This window comes from Ranitomeya variabilis, chromosome 8 (genome assembly GCF_051348905.1).
Source record: "Ranitomeya variabilis isolate aRanVar5 chromosome 8, aRanVar5.hap1, whole genome shotgun sequence".
In the NCBI taxonomy this organism is placed as follows: domain Eukaryota; kingdom Metazoa; phylum Chordata; class Amphibia; order Anura; family Dendrobatidae; genus Ranitomeya; species Ranitomeya variabilis.
Genome location: NC_135239.1, coordinates 143,779,441 through 143,803,652, shown reverse-complemented (window position 1 = coordinate 143,803,652; position 24,212 = coordinate 143,779,441). Strand labels below are relative to the sequence as shown.

At 43.0% G+C, this 24,212-nt stretch overlaps 1 protein-coding gene across 4 annotated transcripts in view; it reads left to right on the top strand.

Annotated features, from left to right (window-relative positions):
* The window catches only part of XPNPEP3 (X-prolyl aminopeptidase 3), a 180,678-nt gene extending 158,838 nt beyond the window's left edge, over positions 1 to 21,840 (top strand). For 2 of the 4 annotated variants that reach the window (XM_077276084.1, XM_077276085.1), the window contains one exon: positions 21,510 to 21,757. In XM_077276084.1, the coding sequence (XP_077132199.1) occupies positions 21,510 to 21,676 (167 nt within the window). In that variant the 3' untranslated portion in view covers positions 21,677 to 21,757. Of the gene's footprint in view, positions 1 to 21,509 lie in introns of all 4 variants that reach the window. The other 2 variants (XM_077276083.1, XM_077276086.1) reach the window with 2 other exon arrangements.
* Positions 21,841 to 24,212: the final 2,372 nt, after the last annotated feature.

Sequence of the window (24,212 nt, the reverse complement as noted above, 5' to 3'; positions counted from 1 at the left end):
ATCACTTTAAGTTTTCGTGAAATAGCTAATGTTTTCCCACCTTGTACAAGGCATTGCACTATTTAATTTTTTTTAAGCAGCAGAGTGATCCTTTTTATTTCCCATATTGCTTGAAACCTGTGGCCTGCTTAATGATGTGGAACATCATTTTTAAGTAGTTTTCCTTTAATTAGAATCACCTGGAAAACTAATTATCACAAGTGTTTAAGATTGTTTTCAGTGATCCATTGAGCCCCGAGACACAATACCACCCATGAGTTTATTTGAAAAACAAAACAATTAAATCTTTATGACACTTAAATCCAATTTGCTTAATAATTTTTAACATGTTGTATTGCTCCATACAATATAATGAGCCCCATATATTGCTCCATACAGAATGGGCCTTATATATTGCTTTATATATCATTGGCCCCATAAGATGCTCCATATATAATTTGCCCCATATACTGCTCCATATGTAATTGTCCCCATAAGATGCTCCATATGTAATTGGCCCCATAAGATGCTCCATATGTAATTGGCCCCATATGATGCTTTATGTATAATGGGCCCCATAAGATGCTCCATATGTAATTGACCCCATAAGATGCTCCATATGTAATTGGCCCCATAAGATGCTCCATATGTAATTGGCCCCATACAATACTTCATATGTAATTGGCCCCATAAGATGCGCCATATGTAATTGGCCCCATATGATGCTCCCTATGTAATTGGCCCCATATACTGCTCCATATGTAACTGGCCCCATATACTGCTCCATATGTAATTGGTCCCATACTATGCTCCATATGTAATTGGCTCCATAAGATGCTCCATATGCAATTGGCCCCATTAGATGCTTCAAACATTTAAAAAAAGAGCTGAAATACCTCTCTTCACTGGCCGCTGCTCTGCTCCGGACTCCTCAGCGTTGGCGTCTTCTGGCTCTCTGCACTGTGACTGATCAAGCAGACATGAAATGTTACAGTCAGAGGACGCGGAAAACGCAGCAGGGGTGGAACTGGGAGAGGTAAGAATCGCAAGTGCTAGGGCCCTGACCAGGTGGAGAGCTCACTCGCGGGCTCAGGCACTGGGCCCGCACTGCACACCAGTGTCCATGATAGAGAGTTGGCCCCCCGCTTGCTCCAGGCCTCGGCAGTTGCCTGGGTGCGAACAACGGCCCTGCTCCAAATGTATCTATGGATTCGCAATGGCCAGTGGAGCAGATCTGTATTCTTCCAGCCGGGGCTGTGATCCCCTAAGTAGGCATCCTGTAGAATGATAAATTTGTGTCCCCCATGATGGAGCTATGATGTCGTGGCTGCTGTCCTGTCTCTGGTCCTTTGGATTTTTTTATGTCTTGGCTGAATCTCTGGCTCTTTCTGTCTTTGGTCCTTTGGATGTCTTGGCTTAATATCTGGCTTTCATGCAGAGACATATAACCTCTTTTTATGGTTGACAAGTGTCCTTCAATCCAGCAGTCACAGATAATGGGAAGAATGGTGACAACCAACTCATATTGTTTGATTATGTAATCTATTTGCATAGTTTTTCCTCCTCTGTTTTCAAGATCAACAAGCTAACTGGCTTTGACAATGTGTAATTAGCAGCATATCAGGAAACATCACTAGTCATCCAGGATAAGAACACAAGTATGTTACATCAGTTGTCAACTTACAAAACAATATTACAGGCTTACACAAGCAAATCTCTGTTTTCTTGACCAACCAGAAAGAAACACATAAATTCAAAAGTCAATATAGATAACAATCTAATCTTCATGGCTTGCTAAAAATATATGTCTGGTTAATTTAGATACAATTCTGTCTCTCCACACACCCTATCGCCCTTGTCACCCGGTCCCTTCCGCTCCCTTCTTCTTTTTTAGCTCCAGACCAGAGGGGGTGCTGTTGAAGGAATAGGAGTCTCCAAATCCACAATCTTGGGAGGCTGCAGTCCCAAAGCTTCACAGAAAGCTGGCTGATCCTCAAGCAGTATAGTGTTGCAGAGATTCCATCACAGTGAGCTTTTGGGGCAAAAGGGAACCACATCTGTAGGGGATTCAGAGATCCTTTAGGAAGTTTAATAACATTTTAAGAAGCCTACTTTTCTGTAGGGTAATATGAGACAAGTCTGGAAACAGCTGAATTTTAGTGGGTATGTTGTTGATCTTTTAGGCTGAAGAGCTCAATGTGCCCTGTCAATTATGATTGGCGTTGACTGTGGATCTCCCAGGAGAGAATTAAAGATAGTTTGAAGGATTTGGAATGCCTCACCCTAATATTACATTTCCTGCCTCTATTATCAAGATCTTCTAAATGGACGTGAAGGTCTTTTAGAGTCTTTTGTTTTGAAAGCATTGACTGATGCTGTTCTGCTACGTGGAATCTAGTGGCGTCATGATCCCCTTCTAGAGTGTCTATACAGCCCGTTAGGAGCTGCAGGTCCTGCCTTACACAGGCTACCTCAGACCTGCAGGTGTCCTTGACCATTTCTAGTAGGGATTTGAAGTCCTCCTTAAACAGAAAATGTGACAGGAGTTTCCTTCATGAAGCTGGAGGGAGATCAGTTGTTAGCCCCTCCTTATCCCCTTATCATGAAGATCACTCCAGTTCCCCTTATTATTTGTGGAATAAAATGATTTGGGGTGGCCGGCTGTCTGAGAAGGAAAGCATCTAAAGCTGTCGCGGGAACAGCAGCCGCCTCTCCCGCATGTATAAGGGACTTGGTTCTCCTGGGGTCCATCAAGAAAGGTTAGTTGGCCAGTAATAGTGCTATAGAGCTCTGTTAAAAGCGGCGCCTGGTGGAAGCTCCCATCAAAAGCGTCCTCTCAGCATGACATCCCAGACACGCCCCCAGTGACGTTCTTTCTGATGGAGTCGTTCACTTCTCATCTTCTCTATCTGGCCCACACCACATGACAACTTGTCCAGCCACGGCTTGTCTGCAGATTGCCACAATAGACACAGTTGAATTCTCACTTTTCCAGCACCATACCCAGCTTTTCCCAACTTGCACAAACTCCTCATCCTGCTGATACCCCAATATGTGTCCCTGTAACTGGACCTGCTGTGTGGCACAAAAACAAGACTTCTCTTAGTGCCCCACATAGTCATGGCCACCAGTGTGCCCCTTACATAGTAGTAATGCCTCCTTTGTGCCCTCTAGATGACAATGGACTAGAAAAGGTGGCCATATTTTGCCCCTAGTAAGTGTCCCATTGGGAGGCATAATACTGTGAGTGCCCAAATAATAAGTGCATTTACCGTATTTTCTGGTGTATAAGACGACTGGGCGTATAAGATGACCCCCTACTTTTCCATATAAAATATGGAGTCTGGGATATACTCGTCGTATAAGATGGGGGTCATCTTATACGCCCAGTCGTCTTATACAGCGTTGCGGTGCGGATGGTTCCCAGGGTCTGGAGGAGAGGAGACTCTCCTTCAGGCCCTGGGACCCATATTCATGTAAAAAAAAAAGAATAAAAAGAAAAAATATGGATATACTTACCCTCCGACGACCCCCGGCTCTCAGTGGTGCAAGCGGCGGCCTCTGTTCCTAAGGATGCATTGTGCAAAGGACCTGCGATGACATCGCGGTCGAGTGACCGCGACGTCATCGCAGGTCCTACGCTCAATGCATCCTTAGGAACGGAGGTCGCCGCTTGCACTGCTGAGAGCCGGGGGCCATATTTTTTCTTTTTATTCTTTTTTTTTTACATGAATATGGATCCCAGGGCCTGAAGGAGAGTCTCCTCTCCTCCAGACCCTGGGAACCATCCAGGATCGCTCCCTGCACACGCCGCACCCGGCGTATAAGACGACCCTCAACTTTTGAGATGATTTTCAGGGGTTAAAAAGTCATCTTATACGCTGGAAAATACGGTAATTATGTCCTTTTAGTCCCCTCTCGTATGTCTCCCTTATGCACAGTATGATGGGCCCACAGCTCCCCAAGCCCACAAACTGTATGATGGTCCCTACAGTAGCCCCCACACTGAATGATGTCCCTCACACAATACTAAAATAAAATTCCTGATGATGCTTCTGGTAATTTAGAGGATAATGTCCTGGGGCTTCTCCTCCCAGACCTAGTTGAGGACATCAGGGAACTCCTGAACAGTTGGTCGCAACACCTTCGGTCATTAAATTATCTTAAAAATCATGTCCCACTGGATCAAAAGGGGAAGGACAAAGAGCTCAGTTCCGAAATGCGTGTGCACCGCACCTTAAACCGGGGACCACCACTAGAGCACAACCAGGTAATGATTATTGGTTGATTACTGCCCTATTCTATATCTATACTGCCATGTGCACTATGTAGTTATCATACTATTTCTATGTGAGGAATTTCATATCCAAATAGGGGTGATAGGGAATTTAGATTGTGAGCCCCATTGGGGACAGCGATGATAATGTGTGCAAACTGTAAAGCGCTGTGGAATATGTTAGCGCTATATAAAAATAAAGATTATTTTTGTCCAATTATATTATATTGTGCTCTACCATAGCCTTTGTCATTTTGGCATATTTAGGGAAGGAGTTCTACATACAGGTTTTGTATATACACTGCTTAAAAAAATAAAGGGAACACTTAAACAACAGAATATAACTCCAAGTTAATCAAACTTCTTTTGAAATCAAACTGTCCACTTAGGAAGCAACACTGTTTGACAATCAATTTCACATGCTGTTGTGCAAATGGAATAGACAACAGATGGTATTTATTGGTAATTATCAAGACACACTCAGTAAAGGAGTGGTTCTGCAGGTGGGGACCACAGACCACATCTCAGTACCAATGCTTTCTGGCTGATGTTTTGGTCACTTTTGAATGTTGGTTGTGCTTTCGCACTCGTGGTAGCATGAGACGGACTCTACAACCCACACAAGTGGCTCAGGTAGTGCAGCTCATCCAGGATGACAGATCAATGTGAGCTGTGGCAAGAAGGCTTGCTGTGTCTGTCAGCATAGTGTCCAGAGGCTGGAGGTGCTACCAGGAGACAGGCCAGTACACCAGGAGACGTGGAGGGGGCCGTAGGAGGGCAACAACCCAGCAGCAGGACAGCTACCTCAGCCTTTGTGCAAGGAGGAACAGGAGGAGCACTACCAGAACCCTGCAAAATGACTTCCAGCTGGCCACAAATGTGCATGTGTCTGCACAAACGGTTAGAAACAGACTCCATGAGGATGGTCTGAGTGCCCATTGTCCACAGATAGGGGTTGTGCTCACAGCCCAACACCGTGCAGGACGCTTGGCATTTGCCACAGAACACCAGGATTGGCAAATTTGCCACTGGCGCCCTGTGCTCTTCACAGATGAAAGCAGGTTCACACTGAGCACATGTGAGAGATGAGACAGAGTCTGGAGACGCCATGGAGAGCGATCTGCCTGCAACATCCTTCAGCATGACCAGTTTGGCAGTGGGTCAGTAATGGTGTGGGGTGGCATTTCTTTGGAGGGTTGCACAGCCCTCCATGTGCTCACCAGAGGTAGCCTGACTGCCATTAGGTACCGAGATGAGATCCTCAAACCCCTTGTAAGACCATATGCTGGTGCGGTTGGCCCTGGGTTCCTCCTAATGCAGGTTCACACTGAGCACATTTGACAGACATGGCAGAGTCTGGATACGCCGCGGAGAGCGATCTGCCTGCAACATCCTTCATTATGACCTGTTTGGCAGTTGGTCAGTAATAGTGTGGGGTGGCATTTCTTTGGAGGGCCGCACAGCCCTCCATGTGCTCGCGTGACTGCCATTAGATACCGATATGAGATCCTCAGACCCCTTGTTAGACCATATGCTGGTGCGGTTGGCCCTGGGTTCCTCCTAATGCAGGACAATGCCAGACCTCATGTGGCTGGAGTGTGTCAGCAGTTCCTGCAAGATGAAGGCATTGAAGCTATGGACTGGCCCGCCCGTTCCCCAGACCTGAATCCGATTGAACACATCTGGGACATCATGTCTCGCCCCATCCACCAACGTCACATTGCACCACAGACTGTTCAGGAGTTGGCAGATGCTTTAGTCCAGGTCTGGGAGGAGATCCCTGAGGAGACCATCTGCCGCCTCATCAGGAGCATGCTCAGGCAATGTAGGGAGATCATACAGGCACGTGGAGGCCATACACACTACTGAGCATCATTTCCTTGTCTTGAGGCATTTCCACTGAAGTTGTATCAGCCTGTTACTTCATTTTCTACTTTGATTTTGAGCATCATTCCAACCCCAGACCTCCGTGGGATATTAGTTGTGATTTACGTTGATCATTTTTAGGTTTTATTGTTCTCAACACATTCCACTATGTAATGAATAAAGATTTACAACTGGAATATTTCATTCAGTGATATCTAGAATGTGGGATTTTAGTGTTCCCTTTATTTTTTTGAGCAGTGTATATGGCCTTGCATTTCGGCAAACGGTGTTTGGCACCTTGTCAGGTATATAGATATATAATTTAAAAAAAAATTCTCTCAATGTATCACATTTAATCTCTGTGCCCTTTGGATAGTTTCTCCAAGATCATTTGTAATTCTAGTATTGTTGTGATTTACCCTCACATTTTTTACCATATTATCATTATTACAGAATCTTCATGTACCCCAATGTAGCACGTTTTCTTCAATTTAGTTCATAATTACTTCCTTTTTTGTGGTCCCCAGTTGTTCATAATCAGTGAATGTTGCATATGTTTTTCTTTTATTGTCATTTTTACTAGTGATGAGCGAGTATACTGGTTGCTCGGGTGGTCTCTGAGTATTTGTGAGTGCTCGGAGACTTAGATTTTGTCAAAGCAGCTGCATGATTTACAGCTGCTAGCCAGCCTGTGTACATGTGGGGGTTTCCTGGTTGCTAGGGAATGTGTCAGTAGCAGTAGGGCTCCCAGCGCGGCAGGCCTGAACTTTCAGTCAACTACCTTTTGTTATTATCCTTACATTTTTCTAACATTAGTGCTCTACCAAGCTAATACTTGTGCCACCTTAGTGTGGCTTGGAAAAAACTGTTTCAGCTGTTGCATGAGGTATCAAGGCCCCCAGCTGACTGCTGCTGTGCCATTATCAATTTTCTACTGTGCGTCAATTGATACCACTGTTCATGGTGTCTGCCCATAATTTTAGCGGTTTGTGAAGCTGTTTGTCACCCCTTAAGTTGTTGTGTAGGCTAATTCATGTTCCTGAGTAGAGAAAAGGAAAAAAAATAAATTATATATATTTATTATTATTATTTATATAGCACCATTGATTCCATGGTGCTGTACATGAGAAGATGTTACATACAAATTACAGATATCACTTACAGTAAGCAAACTAACAATTACAGACATCAGGGGCGAGGACCCTGCCCTTGCGGGCTTACATTCTACAGGATGGTGGGGATGAAGACAATAGGTTGAGCGTTGCAGGAGCTCCGGTGTTGGTGAGGCGGTAGCTTCGGTAGTGGTGAGGAGGCAGCAGGGTCAGTGCAGGCTGTAGGCTTTCCTGAAGAGGTGGGTTTTCACGTTCCATCTGAAGGATCCGAATGTGGTTGATGGTCGGACATGTTGGGGCAAAGAATTCCAGTGGATGCGGGATATTCGGGAGAAGTCTTGGAGGCAGTTGGGTGAGGAGTGAATAAGTGTGGAGGAGAGAAGGAGGACCGGAGAGTACGTGAGGAAAGATATCGGGAGATTAGTTCAGAGATGTATGGAGGAGACAGGTTATGGATAGCTTTGTAGGCCAGTATTAGTAATTTGAACTGGATACGCTGAGGGAATGGGAGCCAGTGAAGAGATTTGCAGAGGGGGGAAGCGAAGGAGTAGCGAGGAGAGAGATGAATTAGTCGGGCAGCAGAGTTAAGGATGGACTGGAGAGGTGCAAGGGTATTAGGGAGGCCACATAAAAGGATGTTGCAGTAGTCAAGGCGGGAGATGATGAGGGCATGCACAAGCATTTTAGTAGATTGACGGTTGAGGAAAGGAGGGACTCTGGAGATATTTTTGAGCTGGAGGTGACAGAAGGTGTAAAGAGCTTGGATGTGCGGTTTGAAGGACAGGCAGAGTCAAGGGTTACTCCGAAGCAGCGGACTTCCAGTACAGGGGAAAGCGTGATGTCCTTTACTGCGATAAACAGGTCAGGTAAGGAAGATCTGAGATGGAGGAAAGATGATGAGTTCAGATTTGTCCACATTGAGTTTGAGGAAGCGAGAGGAGAAGAAGGAGGATATGGCTGATAGACTCTCCGGGATTCTGCACAGCAGGGAGGTGACGTCTGGGCCAGAAAGGTAGATCTGAGTGTCATCAACATAAAGGTGGTACTGGAATCCATGAGACTGTATGAGTTGTCCCAGGCTTAGTGAATAGATTGAGAAGAGTAGGGTTCCTAGAACAGAGCCTTGGGGGACTCCAACAGAGAGAGGGTGGGATGAGGAGGTAGTGTGGGAGTGGGAGATGCTGAGTGTGCGGTTGGAAAGGTATGAGGAGATCCAGGATAGGGCGAGGTCTTTGATGCCAAAGGAGGAGAGGATCTGTAGTAGGAGGCAGTGGTCAACTGTCGAAAGCAGAGGACGGGTCTAGAAGGAGGAGTACAGAGTATTGTCCGGTAGCTTTGGCTGTAAGTAGGTCGTTAGTGATTTTGGTCAGGGCTGTCGCAGTTAAGTGATGGGGGGGAAAACCAGATTGTAGATTGTCAAAGAGCAAGTTAGGTGAGAGGTGGGAGGAAAGTTCAGTGTGGATGTGCTGTTCCAGGAGTTTGGAAGCGAATGGGAGCAGCGATATTGGGCGTTAGCTGGACATAGCTGTTGGATCGAGGGTTGGCTAATATATATATATAATATATATATAAGAAAAAATAAAGACCACACACGTTTTTAAAAAAGAATAAAAATAATGATTTAATAGCCCATAGCAGGTTACCAGCGTTTTAGATCCAAATTGTGTCTTTCTCAAGCAGTATAAGAACGAACAAACAAACTATTTACAGTGCCTTGCTAAAGTATTCAGTCCCCTGGAACTTTTCAACCTTTTCCCACATATCATGCTTCAAACATAAATATACCAAATGTACATTTTTGGTGAAGAATCAACAAGTGGAACACAATTGTGAAGTTGAACAAAATTTATTGGTTATTTTAAATTTTTGTGGAAATTCAAAAACTGAAAAGTGGGACGTGCAATATTATTCGTCCCCTTTACTTTCAGTGCAGCAAACTCACTCCAGAAGTTCATTGTGGATCTCTGAATGATCCAATGTTGTCCTAAATTCCTAATGATGATAAATATAATCCACCTGTGTGTAATCAAGTCTCCGTATAAATGCACCTGCTCTGTGATAGTCTCAGGGATCTGTTTGAAGCACAGATAGCATCATGAAGACCAAGGAACACAACAGGCTGGTCCGTGATACTGTTGTGGAGAAGTTTAAAGCCAGATTTGGATATAAAATGATTTCCAAAACTTTAACCCCCAAGGGTGGTTTGCACGTTAATGACCGGGCCAATTTTTACAATTCTGACCACTGTTCCTTTATGAGGTTAAAACTATGGAACGCTTCAACAGATCCTGATAATTCTGACATTGTTTTCTAGTGACATATTGTACTTCATGATAGTGGTAAAATTTCTTTGATATTACCTGCGTTTATTTGTGAAAAAAAACGGAAATTTGGCGAAAATTTAAAAATTTTGCAATTTTCCAAATTTGAATTTTTATGCTCTTAAATCACAGAGATATGTCACACAATATACTTAATAAGTAACATTTCCCACATGTCTACTTTACATCAGCGCAACTTTGGAACCAACATTTTTTTATAGGGAGTTATAAGGGTTAAAAGTTGACCAGCAATTTCTCATTTTTACAACACCATTTTTTTTTAGGGACCACCATTCTAAAAACTGCACCCCGCAAGGTGCTCAAAACCACATTCAAGAAGTTTATTAACCCTTCAGGTGTTTCACAGGAATTTTTGGAATGTTTAAAAAAAATTAACATTTAACTTTTTTTCACAAAAAATGTATTTCAGCTCCAATTTGTTTTATTTTCCCAAGGGTAACAGGAGAAATTGGACCACAAAAGTGGTTGTCCAATTTGTCCTGAGTACGCTGATACCCCATATGTTGGGGTAAACCCCTGTTTTGGCGCACGGGAGAGCTCGGAAGGGAAGGAGCCCTGTTTTACTTTTTCAAAGCAGAATTGGCTGGAATTGAGATCGGAAGCCATGTCGTGTTTGGAGAGCCCCTGATGTGCCTAAACAGTGGAAACCCCCAATACTAACTGAAACCCTAACCCAAACACACGACTAACCCTAATCCCATCTCTAACCATAACCCTATCCACACCCCTAACCCGAACATGCCCCTAACCCTAATCCCAACCACACCCCAACCCCAACACACCCCTAATCTCAACCCTAAACACACCCCTAACTCCAACACACCCCTAATCCCAACCGTAAATGTAATCCAAACCCTAACTTTAGCCCCAACCCTTACTTTAGACCCTAACTTTAGCTCCAACCCTAACTTTAACCCTAACTTTAGCCCCAACCCTAACTTTAGCCCCAACCCTAACTGTAGCCCTAACCCTAAGTTAAACTTTAACTTTAGCCCCAACCCTAACCCTAACTTTAGCCCCAACCCAAACTGTAGCCCTAACTTTAGCCCCAACCCTAACCCTAATGGGAAAATGGAAATAAATAAATTTTTTTAATTTTATTATTTTCCCTACCTAAGGGGGTGATGAAGGGGAGTTTTATTTACTTTTATAGCGGGTTTTAGCAGATTTTTATGATTCACAGCTGTCACACACTAAAAGACGCTTTTTATTGCAAAAAAGTTTTTTGCATCTCCACATTTTGAGAGCTATAATTTATCCATATTTTGGCCCACAGAGTCATGTGAGGTCTTGTTTTTGCGGGACGAGTTGACGTTTTTATTGGTACTATTCTCGGGCACGTGACATTTTTTGATCGCTTTTTATTCCGATTTTTGTGAGGCAGAATGACCAGAAACCAGTAATTCTTGAATTTCTTTTGCGAAGGGGGGGGGGAGGGGGGTTATACTGTTCCTCATTTGGTAAAATTGATAAAGCAGTTTTATTCTTTGGGTCAGTACGATTACAGCGATACCTCATTTATATCTTTTTTATATGTTTTGGCGCTTTTATACGATAAAAACAAATTTATATAAAAAATAATTATTTTTGCATGGCTGTATTCTGAGGACTATAACTTTTTTATTTTTTCGCTGATGATGCTGTATGGCGGCTGTTTTTTTGCCGGACAAGATGACGTTTTCAACAGTACTCTGGTTATTTATATCTGTCTTTTTGATCGCGTGTTATTCCACTTTTTGTTTGGCGGTATGATAATAAAGCGTTGTTTTGTGCCTCTTTTTTTTTTACGGTGTTCACTGAAGGGGTTAACTAGTGGGACAGTTTTATAGGTCGGGTCATTACGGATTCGGCGATACTAAATATGTGTACTTTTATTGTTTTTTTTTAATGTAGATAAAGAAATGTATTTATTGGAACAATATTTTTTTTTTCTTTACTTACGATTTTTTTTTTACACATATAAAAATTTTCTTTATAACATTGACCTAGGGTCGGACATCACAGTATAGTGTCAGATCGCTGATCTGACACTTTGCAATGCACTGTGTCAGATCAGCAGTCTGACAAGCACTGCAGGGAGGCTTAGTCCCTACAGGATCCGGATGGAGCCCCGCTGCCATTTTGTATCCGGGGACTGCAGGGAAGAAACGCTTGGTACAACGCAATCACATCGCGTTGTACCGAGGGTTTCAGGGAAGCACGCAGGGAGACCCCTCCCTGCACGATGCTTCCCTATGCCGCCGGAACGCTGCGATCATGTTTGATCGCAGTGTTCCAGGGGTTAATGTGCCTGGCACATAGTACCTGATGTCAGCTGTAATAATCAGCTGACACCCGGCTGCGATCAGCCGTGCTCCCCCCGTGAGCACGGCCAATCGCCTATGACGTACTATCCTGTCCCTGGGAATTAAGTCCCAGGTCACCTCGACGGGATAGTACGTCCAATGGGATTAAGGGGGTTAAACATCCCAAGGAGCACTGTGCGAGCGATCATATTGAAATGGAAGGAGTATCATGCCACTGCAGATCTACCAAGACCCGGCTGTCCCTCTAAACTTTCATGTCAAGCAAGACTGATCAGAGATGCAGCCAAGAGGCCCATGATCACTCTGGATGACCTGCAGAGATCTATAGCTGAGGTGGGACCGTCTGTCCATAGGACAACAATCAGTCGTACGCTACACAAATTTGGCCTTTATGGAAGAGTGGCAAGAAGAAAGCCATTTCTCAAAAATATCCATAAAAATTGTCGTTTAACCCCTTCCTGACCTGTGACACAGCGTATGTATCATGAAAGTCGGTGCCAATCCGACCTGTGATGCATATGCTGTGTCACAGAATGATCGCGTTCCTGCAGGCCGGGTAAAAGGTTTAACTCCAATTTCACCCGACCTACAGGAACAGGGGGAGTGGTACTTCAGCCCAGAGGGGTGGCTTCGCCCCCCCGTGGCTACGATCGCTCTGATTGGCTGTTGAAAGTGAAACAGCCAATCAGAGCAATTGTAATATTTCAGCAATGAAAATTGATGAAATATTACAATCCAGCCATGGCTGATGCTGCAATATCATCGGCCATGGCTGGAGACCCCAATCTGCCCCCACCACCGATTGACAGCGGCTATCTGGCGCCGCTGTCAGCCTTTCCTACCCCTCCATTCTGTCCCCGCTGCACTCCTCTCCCCTCCGCCCCCCCCCTGTCCTGTCCGGCACCACCCCCACTGTCCGATCCCAGCCCCCCATACTTACCGAGTTCTGGGGTCCCTCTCTGTGTCCGTCCGGCTTCCAGGATGGGCACCGCCATCTTGCAAAATGGCGGGCGCATGCGCAGTGCACCCGCCGAATCTGCCGGCCGGCAGGTTCGTTCATTCATTTTGATCACTGTGATACATCCTATCACAGTGATCAAAATAAAAAAATAGTAAATAGCCCCCCCCCCCTTATCTCCCTCATAGGTAGGGAACATTATAAAATAAAGAAATTATATTTATTTTTATTTTTACACTAGGGTTAGGGCTAGGGTTAGGCTTCTTTCACACTTGCGTTGGTACGGCTCCGTGTCTTAGCGTCGGCGCGACGTACCGACGCACGTTGTGAAATTTGTGCACGACGTGGGCAGCGGTGGCAGTTTTTCAGCGCATCCGCTGCCCATTCTGAAGTCTGGGGAGGAGGGGGCGGAGTTCCGGCCGCGCATGCGTGGTAGAAAATGGCGGACGCGACGTACGAAAAAATGTTCACTTGACGGTCCACCAAAACACGACGGATCCAGTGCACGACGGACGCGACATGTGGCGATACGTCGCGATCCATCGTCAATACAAGTCTATGGGAAAAAAACGCATCCTGCGGGCACATTTGCAGGATCCGGTTTTTCCCCAAAACGACGGATCGCGACGTACGTCACACGACGCAAGTGTGAAAGAAGCCCTAGGGTTAGGGCTAGGGTTAGGGTTGCAATTAGGGTTAGAATTAGGGTTAGGGTTAGAATTAGGGTTGAAATTAGGGTATGTGCACACGGTGCGGATTTGGTTGCGGTGTACAGAACCATGTAAACCTATGGAAAAGCAAATCTGCTGTGCTCATGGTGCGGAAAATACCGTGAGGAAAGCGAAGTTGTATTTTCCGCAGCATGTCAATTCTTTGTGCGGATTCCGCAGCGTTTTACACCTGCTCCTCAGTAGGAATCCGCAGGTGTAAAACCGCAGGTGAAATCCGTACAAAAAACCCAGGAAATCCGCGGTAAATCCGCAGTTAAAACGCAGTGCGTTTTACCTGCTGATTTTTCAAAAACGGTGCGGAAAAATCCGCACACGAATCCACAACGTGGGCAATAGCCTTAGGGTTAGGGTCGGAATTAGAGTTATGGTTGAGGTTGGGGTTGGAATTAGGAATAAGGTTAGGGTTTGCGGTGTGTTGGGGTTAGGGTTAGGCTTGTGGTTAGGGTTATGGTTAGGGTTGGGATTAGGGTTAGGGGTGTGTTGGGGTTAGTGTTTGAGTTAGAATTGAGGGGTTTCCACTGTTTAGGCACATCAGGGGGTCCCAAACGCCACCATTGATTCCAGCCAATCTTGCGTTCAAAACGTCAAATGGTGCTCCCTCCCTTCCGAGCCCCGAGGTGCACATCAGGGGCTCTCCAAATGCAACATGGCGTCCCATGTCAATTCCAGTCAATTTTGCATTGAAAAGTCAAATGGCGCTCCTCTCCTTCCGAGCTCTGCCATGCGCCCAAACAGTGGTTTACCCCCACATATGGGGTATCAGCGTACTCAGGACAAACTGGACAACAACAATTGGGGTCTAATTTCTCCTGTTACCCTTGTGAAAATAAAAAATTGCTGACTAAAAACTCATTTTTGAGGAAAAAAAATATTTTTTATTTTTACGACTCTACGTTATAAACTTCTGTGAAGCACTTGGGGGTTCAAAGTGCTCACCACACATCTAGATAAGTTCCTTGGGGGTCTAGTTTCCAAAATGGGGTCACTTGTGGTGTGGTTTCTACTGTTTAGGCACATCAGGGGCTCTGCAAAAGCAACGGGATGCCCGCTGTTGTGAATTCCGTTCTCAAACTCCCTCCTGTGGTCATGAATGGTACTTCGGTGAGTTCTGTTTGTGGACTCCCTCTGGTGGCTGTGAGTGGAGTTGCTGGTTCTGAGATTCCTTCCCCAGCTGCCCTCATTTAGGGCTAGGCTGGATTCTCTATTTAACTCCACTCAGATCATTACTCCATGCCAGCTGTCAATGTTCTAGTACTGGTTCAGATCTTTCCTGGATCTTTCTGAGGACCTGTCTACTCCAGCATAAGCTAAGTTCCTGCTTGTTCATTTGTTACATATGGTTTTTCTTGCTATGTTCTAGTCCAGCTTGCTATCATGAAACTGTCTGGCTAGCTGGAAGCTCTGGGGGTGCAGAGTGGCACCACCGCACCGTGAGTCGGTGCGGGGGTATATTTTGCACACTCTGCGTGGTTTTTGTAGTATTTTTGTGTTGACCGCAAAGATCCCTTTTCTATCCTCAATCTGTTTAGTTAGACTGGCCTCCCTTTGCTAAAACCTATTTCATCCTGTGTTTGTGATTTCCTCTTAACTCACAGTCAATACTTGTGGGGGGCTGCTTTTACCTTTGGGGAAATTTCTCTGAGGCAAGTGAGGCTTTGTTTCCTTTCTTTAGGGGTAGTTAGCTCTTAGGCTGTGAAGAGGCGTCTAGGCAGAGTCAGGCACGCTCCACGGCTATTTCTAGTTGTGTTGATAGGAGTAGGGTTTGCGGTCAGCAGAGTTCCCATTTCCCCAGAGCTCGTCCCGATTCCGTGTTTAACTATCAGGTCATTCCTGGTGCACCTAACCACCAGGTCCATAACAGCCCGCAGACCATTTTGCATTTCAAAACGTCACTACTTCCCTTCTGAGCTCCGAAGTGTGCCCAAACAGTGGTTTACTCCCACATATGGGGTATCAGCGTACTCAGGACAAACTGTACAACAACAATTGGGGTCCAATTTGTCCTTTTACCCTTGTGAAAATAAAAAATTGAGGGCTAAAACTCATTTTTTTGAGGAAAGGAAAATGATTTTTTATTTTCACGGCTCTGCGTTATAAACTTCTGTGAAGCACTTGGGGGTTCAAAGTGCTCACCACACATCTAGATAAGTTCCTTGGGGGTCTAGTTTCCAAAGTGGGGTCCCTTGTGGTGGGTTTCTACTGTTTAGGCGCATCAGGGGCTCTGCAAACGCAACGTGACGCCTGCAGACCATGCCATCAAAGTCTGCATTTCAAAACATCACTACTTCCCTTCTGAGCCCCGACATGTGCCCAAACAGTGGTTTACCCCCACATATGGGGTATCACCGTACTCAGAACAAACTGGACAACAACTTTTGGGGTCCTATTTCTCCTGTTACCCTTGTGAAAATAAAAAATAGCGGACTAAAAATCATTTTTGAGGAAAAAAAAAAGATTTTTTTTATTTTCACGGCTCTACGTTATAAACTTCTGTGAATCACTTGGGGGTTCAAAGTGCTCACGGGTCTAGTTTCCAAATTGGGGTCACTTGTGGTGGGTTTCTACTGTTTAGGCACATCAGGGGCTCTGCAAACGCAATGTGTCGCCCGCAGACCATTCCATCAAAGTCTGCATTTCAAAACGTCACTACTTCCCTTCTGAGCCCCGGCGTGTGCCCAAACAGTGGTTCACCCCCCCCCCCCCCCAGATATAGGGTATCAGCGTACCCAGGGCAAACTGGACAACAACTTTTGGTGTCCAATTTCTCGTGTTACCCTTGTGAAAATAAAAAATTGCAGGCTAAAAAATAATTTTTGAGGAAAGAAAAATGATTTTTTTATTTTCACGGCTCTGCGTTATAAACTTCTGTTAAGCACTTGGGGGTTCAAAGTGCTCACCGCACATCTAGTTTAGTTCATTGGGAGGTCTTGTTTCCAAAATGGGGTCACTTGTGGGGAAGCTCCAATGTTTAGGCACACAGGGGCTTTCCAAACGCAACATGGTGTCCGCTAACAATTGGAGCTAATTATTCATTCAAAAAGACAAATGGCGCTCCTTCCCTTCCGAGCCCTGCCGTGCGCCCAAACAGTGGTTTACCCACACATATGAGGTATCAGTGTACTCAGGAGAAATTTCCCAACAAATTTTATGATCCATTTTATCCTGTAGCCCATGTGAAAATGAAAAAAATTGAGGCTAAAAGAAATTTTTTGTAAAAAAAAAAAAAGTACTTTTTCATTTTTACGGATCAATTTGTGAAGCACCTGGGGGTTCAAAGTTCTCACTATGCATCTAGATAAGTTCGTCGGGGGGTCTAGTTTCCAAAATGGAGTCAATTGTGGGGTAGCTCCAATGTTTAGGCACACAGGGGCTCTCCAAACGCAACATGGTGTCCGCTAATATTGGAGCTAATTTTTCATTCAAAAAGTCAAATGGCGCTCCTTCCCTTCCGAGCCTTGCCGTGTGCCGAAACAGTGGTTTACCCCCACATGTGAGGTATCGGTGTACTTAGGAGAAATTGGCAAACAAATTTTAGGATCCATTTTATCCTGTTTCCCATGTGAAAATGAAAAAATTTAGGCTAAAATAATTTTTTGTGAAAAAAAAAAGTACTTTTCCATTTTTACAGATCAATTTGTGAAGCATCTGAGGGTTCAAAGTGCTCACTATGCAGCTAGATAAGTTCCTTAGTGTGTCTAGTTTCCAAAATGGGGTCACTTGTGGGGGAGCTCCAATCTTTAGGCACACAGGGGCTCTCCAAACGCGACATGGTATCCACTAAAGATTGGAGCCAATTTTTTGCCCTGTCGTGCGCCCAAACAGTGGTTCCCACCCACATGTGGGGTATCAGCGTGCTTAGGACAAATTGGACAACAACTTTTGGGGTCCAGTTTCTCCTTCTACTCTTGGGAAAATAAAAAAAAATGTTGCTAAAAGATCATTTTTGTGACTAAAAAGTTAAATGTTCATTTTTTCCTTCCATGTTGCTTCTGCTGCTGTGAAACACCTAAAGGGTTAATAAAATTCTTGAATGTGGTTTTGAGCTCCTTGAGGGGTGCAGTTTTAGAATGGTGTCTCTTTGGGGTATTTTCAGCCATATAGACCCCTCAAACTGACTTCAAATGTGAGGTGGTCCCTAAAAAAAATGGTTTTGTAAATTTTGTTGTAAAATTGAGAAATCGCTGGTCAAATTTTAACCCTTATAACTTCCTAGCAAAAAAAATTTTGTTTCCAAAATTGTGCTGATGTAATGTAGAGATGTGGGAAATGTTATTTATTAACTATTTTCTGTCACATAACTCTCTGGTTTAACAGAATAAAAATTCAAAATTTGAAAATTGCTAAATTTTCTAAATTTTCGCCAAATTTCTGTTTTTTTCACAAGTAAACGCAAAAATTATCGACCTAAATTTACTACTAACATGAAGCCCAATATGTCACAAAAAAACATTCTCAGAATCGCTAGGATCCGTTGAAGCATTCTTGACTTATTACCTCATAAAGGGACACTGGTCAGAATTGCAAAAAATGGCCAGGTCATTAAGGTCAAAATAGCCTGGGTCATGAAGGGGTTAAAGTTTACAACAAGCCACCTGGTAGACACAGCAAACATGCGGAAGAAGGTGCTCTGGTCAGATGAAACCAAAATCGAACTTTTTGGCAACAATGCCAAACGATATGTTTGGCGTAAAGGCAACACAGCTCATCACCCTAAACACACCATCCCCACTGTCAGACATGGTGGTGGCAGCGTCATGGTTTGGGCCTGCTTTTCTTCAGCAGGGACAGGGAAGATGGTTAAAATTGATGGGAAGATGGATGGAGCCAAATACAGGACCATTCTTGAAGAAAACCGGTTGGAGTCTGCAAAAGACCTGAGACTGGGATGGAGATTTGTCTTTCAACAAGATAATGATCCCAAACATAAAGCAAATTTTTCAATGGAATGGTTCACAAATAAACGTATCCAGGTGTTAGAATGGCCAAGTCCAGACCTCAATCCAATCAAGAATCTGTGGAAAGAGCTGAAAACTGCTGTTCACAAACGATCTCCATCAAACCTCACTAAGCTCGATCCGTTTGTCAAGGAAGAATGGGCAAGAATTTCAGTCTCTCCATGTACAAAACTGATAGAGACGTACCCCAAGCGACTTGCAGCTGTAATCACAGCAAAAGATGGCCCAACAAAGTATTAAGTTAAAGGGCCCGAATAATATTGCACGCCCCACTTTTCAGTTTTTTAATTTCCACAAAAATTGAAAATAGCCAATAAATTGTGTTCCACTTGTTGTTGATTCTTCACCAAAAATTTACATTTGGTATGTTTATGTTTGAAGCATTATATGTGGGAAAAGGTTGAAAAGTTCCAGGGGGCCGAATACTTTCACAAGGCACTCTATCAGTACATCCATTGCAAATCAATTACAATAATAAAATGCATAAGTGTGTACATAATCATAAAAGTTATTACATTATGAGTGCATATATACAATGTCAGAGGTATAGCATGATAAAGTGCATATAAATAATTAGTACATAATAAATGTACATACAGTGTATAAACGAGCATTAATTAGTAATTCAGTGACAGGAGTTTGTGATTTGTGGCAGGACTCACCCCATTAAGGAAGAAGTCCCCTGACTAAGCTGTGCCTACAGAGATACGCGTGGGGCTCTTACCTCACCCCTTGGCGTGTCTCCTATCTTCTCTAAGCATCTCTACCCATGGTATATGATTCCTTAACACCGGTGCTTTGCCTTTGGCAATTTTCTTTAGAAATTCTTTTCCCATGCTTTGCTTTGAGCTTGTTAATCTATTGCTTTTTACCTTGCAGCATATTCCACAGATTACGGTGGGCAGGCTCGGTTCACACTTGGTTGGGACTTTGGGCATATAGCCCAAGTCAATATCATGAGAGAACTATTGGTACCATTATTGTTGGGGTATTGAGCATGCTAAGATAATACTGCAGTTTACTATATTATATGGGGTTATATCAACATATACATGTGACTACAGGTTAACGTGTGTTATTATTTTGGTTCTGTTCTTATATTTGTAATATTAAGCCTGTATATCATTCTGTTATTGGGGTTATTGTAACTATGGATAGGAGACACTGTATATTGGTACATTATTGTTATTTGATCGAGCACTTTATATGTTAATTATGCTGCTCCATATACATTATATATAAGGGTGATGGTCATTTGGTCCTGTATTCAGGCCTTGGTTTAAGTGGTTTTATTATGTGTTTGTCTTTTTTGAGGTGCAATTAAAGTTGATATATTTTTTGTAAATTCTATGGGTGTGCATACCATTATTGGTCCAGTCTTTTCTCTCTTGTGGTTCTAATTTGATTTCCTTGGCTTATCTATGGACTCATCACACTTCCCACCCCCTAACAAATGTCCTCCTGTAGTATTCTTTAAATGTTGTGCTTTTCTTATTAATCTATTTGTAATCTTGCCTGAAGAAGGAGCCACTGTGCTCTGAAAGCTTGCAAACATATTATTTTCTGGTTAGCCAATAAAGGTATCACTCCTAGAATACTTCTGTCATCATTGGGCAGAAAAGTATTCACATCGATTTTTCTGGCTAACACGGTACCACAATACAATTTGTTATTGTACATCATATTTTTTGGAGTAAAAGTTATAATATTTACCAGTGTCATTTTCCTTGCTCTAAACGTACTCTAAGTCGTCCGACCTAATCCATTGCTACTAATTGGGTTGGCTCCTGACCCGTTATTAATCATCGTAATAGGAGCTGGTGGCAGTGAGGTGTCCTGAGCTTTTGGGGAAACTGGCAGCGACGGATGCCGTTTGATAATCGTATTTCCTGCTTGAGCGACAGTAGGTATATCGTCCTCACTGCAGTGTGCCCAATAGCCAGTACATAGCAAGGCAGCCTTTCTGGCAACTACTTACCCTAGGTGCAGTTCCCTGACTGACCTGAGGGTAAGGGGGGCGCCAGATAGCTGCAAGTTCCAAATCGGAACTGGGAAGTGGGATATATATAAATCCCTGATGAAGAACTGGGGCAACCAAATACCCCCGGTTCATGACAGTCATGATGGCATTCAAATGGCGATAACTGTTTTGTTAACCCTAAAATTATAGTGGCTGCCTGATCTACCATGTCCGCTCGTTTCTGGTGCAAAGAGAGAAAGAAGTCCCGAGGTGCAATTATTAAAAAGGATGTTCCACTTCTGTGAGAAACCAGTGTCCCAGGGAAATTGAGACAAAATTATTAATTTTTAGACCATGAGGACATAACATTTATTTGACTGAAAATGTAAGGAACCTTGCATCCAAACTTTGATGGAGTTCCTCCTTCAAGCAGTTCTCTAGTTCCATATATAGTTTAGTATTTTTTATGTTTAATTGTTACTTTTGATGCTGTGTTCTGTCTTATCAGCAGTGATTTGCTAATCTTTATATACCTTTGTCTTATAATTTTTTTTTTTAAATAACATATTCAATCACTCCAATCAGTTCTTTTGTGGTTTTGTCATCTGAAAATGTTTCATTGGATAAAGCGTCCTATCATTTATTCTAGTCTAAGGCACTGAGCTGTTTCCATCACCCCATAGACTTCAAATGAAGCAGCACATGAATGAATAATGCTCCATTCAAGTTCTTCCTCACCACATTTCTACTTTGTGGAGGAACCCCGTGTGCTTGGGACCCCTATTCTTGTAATGAGTAAAGGTCACAGCAGTGGTGCCACAGTGGTCAGACTTTTATTACAAATTCCCTGTGGACAGGTATTAAAAGTCCACTTTGGCATGACCCATTTAAAGTTAATTGATTACAGGGTACAGTGATGTCAACAATTTGTTAATGCATTTTAATGCACATTGGCAATTCTGTAGGGCTTTACATGTAACTTTTATCAATGTTCAATTTATTTTTGCTGTTTACCTTTTATTAGGCATCTACATTCCTGTGAATGACATTGAAGCTCCCGAAAAATTCAGAGGCATAGGAATCCGCATTGAAGACGATGTTGTGATTACAGAACAGTCTCCCATGGTTCTGTCAGCTGATTGTCCCAAAGAAGTATATGAGATACAACATGTGTGTTTGCAAAGTCATTGATATCAGATATGAATGAAACGTTGTAGTTATTGAAAGGATGTGATACAAGACATAGGTCATCTATGACTATCTATGACTATATACACCTAACAGTATACTTCAAATAAAGTGTTTTATATTTAATTAAATTACTTCAAATCATTAAAAAATATCGACTGCACACCACTCACTGCATTTACAGGAATTTATTTATTTATGAAGCTGGTAGACGATTATTCACTTAGTTTTTGTACAGACTTGTGGAACTCTACTTCAGAAATTTCACTTACCTGATCAGCATTTTTCTGGAGACACACTGGTGTTCACTTCTCAACCACTATTGAAGCCTGTGCTGGCCAAATCAGTGTGTTACGTGAACTGTTAGGCCATGTGCACGCGTAGGAAAAGTGGTGCAGAATTTTCTGCACAAAATCTGCATCTCCTGGCAGAATCCGCAGCCGCGGATTTTGTGCGGAATTGATGCGGATTTCCTGCAGTTTTTTCCAGTGCGGATTTCCTGCAGTTTTTTCCAGTGCGGATTTCTATCATTGAGGGGTGCAAAAACGCTGCAGATCCGCACAAAAGAAGTGACATGCACTTCTTTTAAATCCGCAGCTATTCCGCACTGATTTTTCTGCACCATCTCCAGAACTTTTTTTTTAGACATTGATTTACATGGTACTGTAAATCACAGTGCGGATCTGCAGCGTTTCTGCGCGGAAAAATCTGCTGCGGATTCGCAGCAAATCTACATCGTGTGCACACATCCTTGAAGATGGTGATTACAGCCGCTTACACATTACTTTATTGTAAGGCTGCTTTCACACATCAGTTTTTTGTCATCTGTCACAATCCGCCCAATGTTGAAGAAAACGGATCCATCGCAGATTGTGAAAAACTGATGCAACGGATCCGTTTTTTCGCCGGATCCGACTAGCTGATCCAGCTGATTGGATCGTAAGAAAATCGGAGCATGCTTAAAAAAAACTGAATCCATCGCCTGATTCCGTCATTTGACGGATGCGGCGCCATAGGGTCCCATTCTAGCAAACAACGGACGGCGACTGGAAGCAAGTGGCTGCAGGGAGAATAAAACATAGTTTTCGCCGTATAGCCACTGCTCCAATAAGCCGGGTACACAAAATTTAAGAGTTATTGATCTGTGGATTACCCTTATGTCTGCAGATAAATAGCATTTCTGGACGTGACAGATTACTATTAAAAAAGAGAATGTTAACCAGATTTTAAACATTTATTAAAAAACCTTCCTCTAGTGTTAGCTTTCTGTTACTCTCTTTTATGTTAACGGGTTGGTTTTGACCCGTGTCTTAAATCACCCCTAGGATACCCCAACAACAGTTATTTATGATCCAATTTGTTTCTTACCTCTTAGTTACCTTGTTAGGGTTTCTCATCCATGGAAGGATTGATTTTAATATTTTTGTTGTGGCCCCCTGGGCCTTTCATTTGAGAACATACCCTTCATTTTCAATATAAAAATATTGTCAAATGAACTTCAAGAGAATAATATAAACTTAAAAAAGTTTGTTATATTACCTGACTATTACTGAAGGGTTTTAGAACACATTTCTTAAATGTAAAAAAAACATACATATATTATATATATATATATATATATATATATATATATATATATATATATATATATATATATATATATATATATATTATATTATTAACTCTAGTAACATCTATGGTGTTACGGGTCAATTTTGACCCATATCTAACTACTTTATGAAAAAGGCAAAAAACAGATTTTTTTTTTGTTTTTATAGAACTTTAATACAAATAAAAGATGAAAATTATATTAACATTAATAGCAATAATAATAAAAAGTAGCTTTTCTAGGTCAAACAAACAACAATCAATCAAGCAAATCAACAGAAATCAAGTACTAGTTTTTAGATGCATTAGTATTTAGATGTATGTGTGGCAAAAAGTGACACTTTTTGTGTGTTCTTTGCAGAGGTATTTTTTGCAGGCGAAGCACAATGTGTTTGTCTTTCTGTCCTTATTGCTAGGGCAGACCTGACACCTCTTTCTTTTAGAATCAGGTGGTTTTACTGGGGTTGTGGCTGTTGTGGTTGATGTTGAGGCAGGGCTGGTTGAGGAGGATGCTGGTGATGATGCTCTTTGTGTTGCTGTGGGTGTGGACGAAGCACTTGTTGAGCTTTGGAGTTGTCGGACCAAGGCTGCAGCGGCTGGGTCTCGCGGCACTCGTTCCCTTTGGTCAATGTGCGCCTTGACAATGGATCTTCCTAGTTCCTCAAGAAACATCCTCCGCTTGTTTTTTTTTTTTCTTTGAATTCCATCCTTGGTGAATGTGGGTCCACAACACAAATGAATTGCATGCTGACACATCAAGGATGTTGTAAAATACAACCATTGGCCATCTCCTAGTCATTCGCTGGCAAGTGTAGGTGGCAGTCAGCTTGTCCAGGTTGTCCACTCCTCCTTTGTTTTTGTTATAGTCCAGGATGATTCTGGGCTTTTTGTCACTTCCTGATGACACAGCTGCATCTTTGTGAAGTGTGGA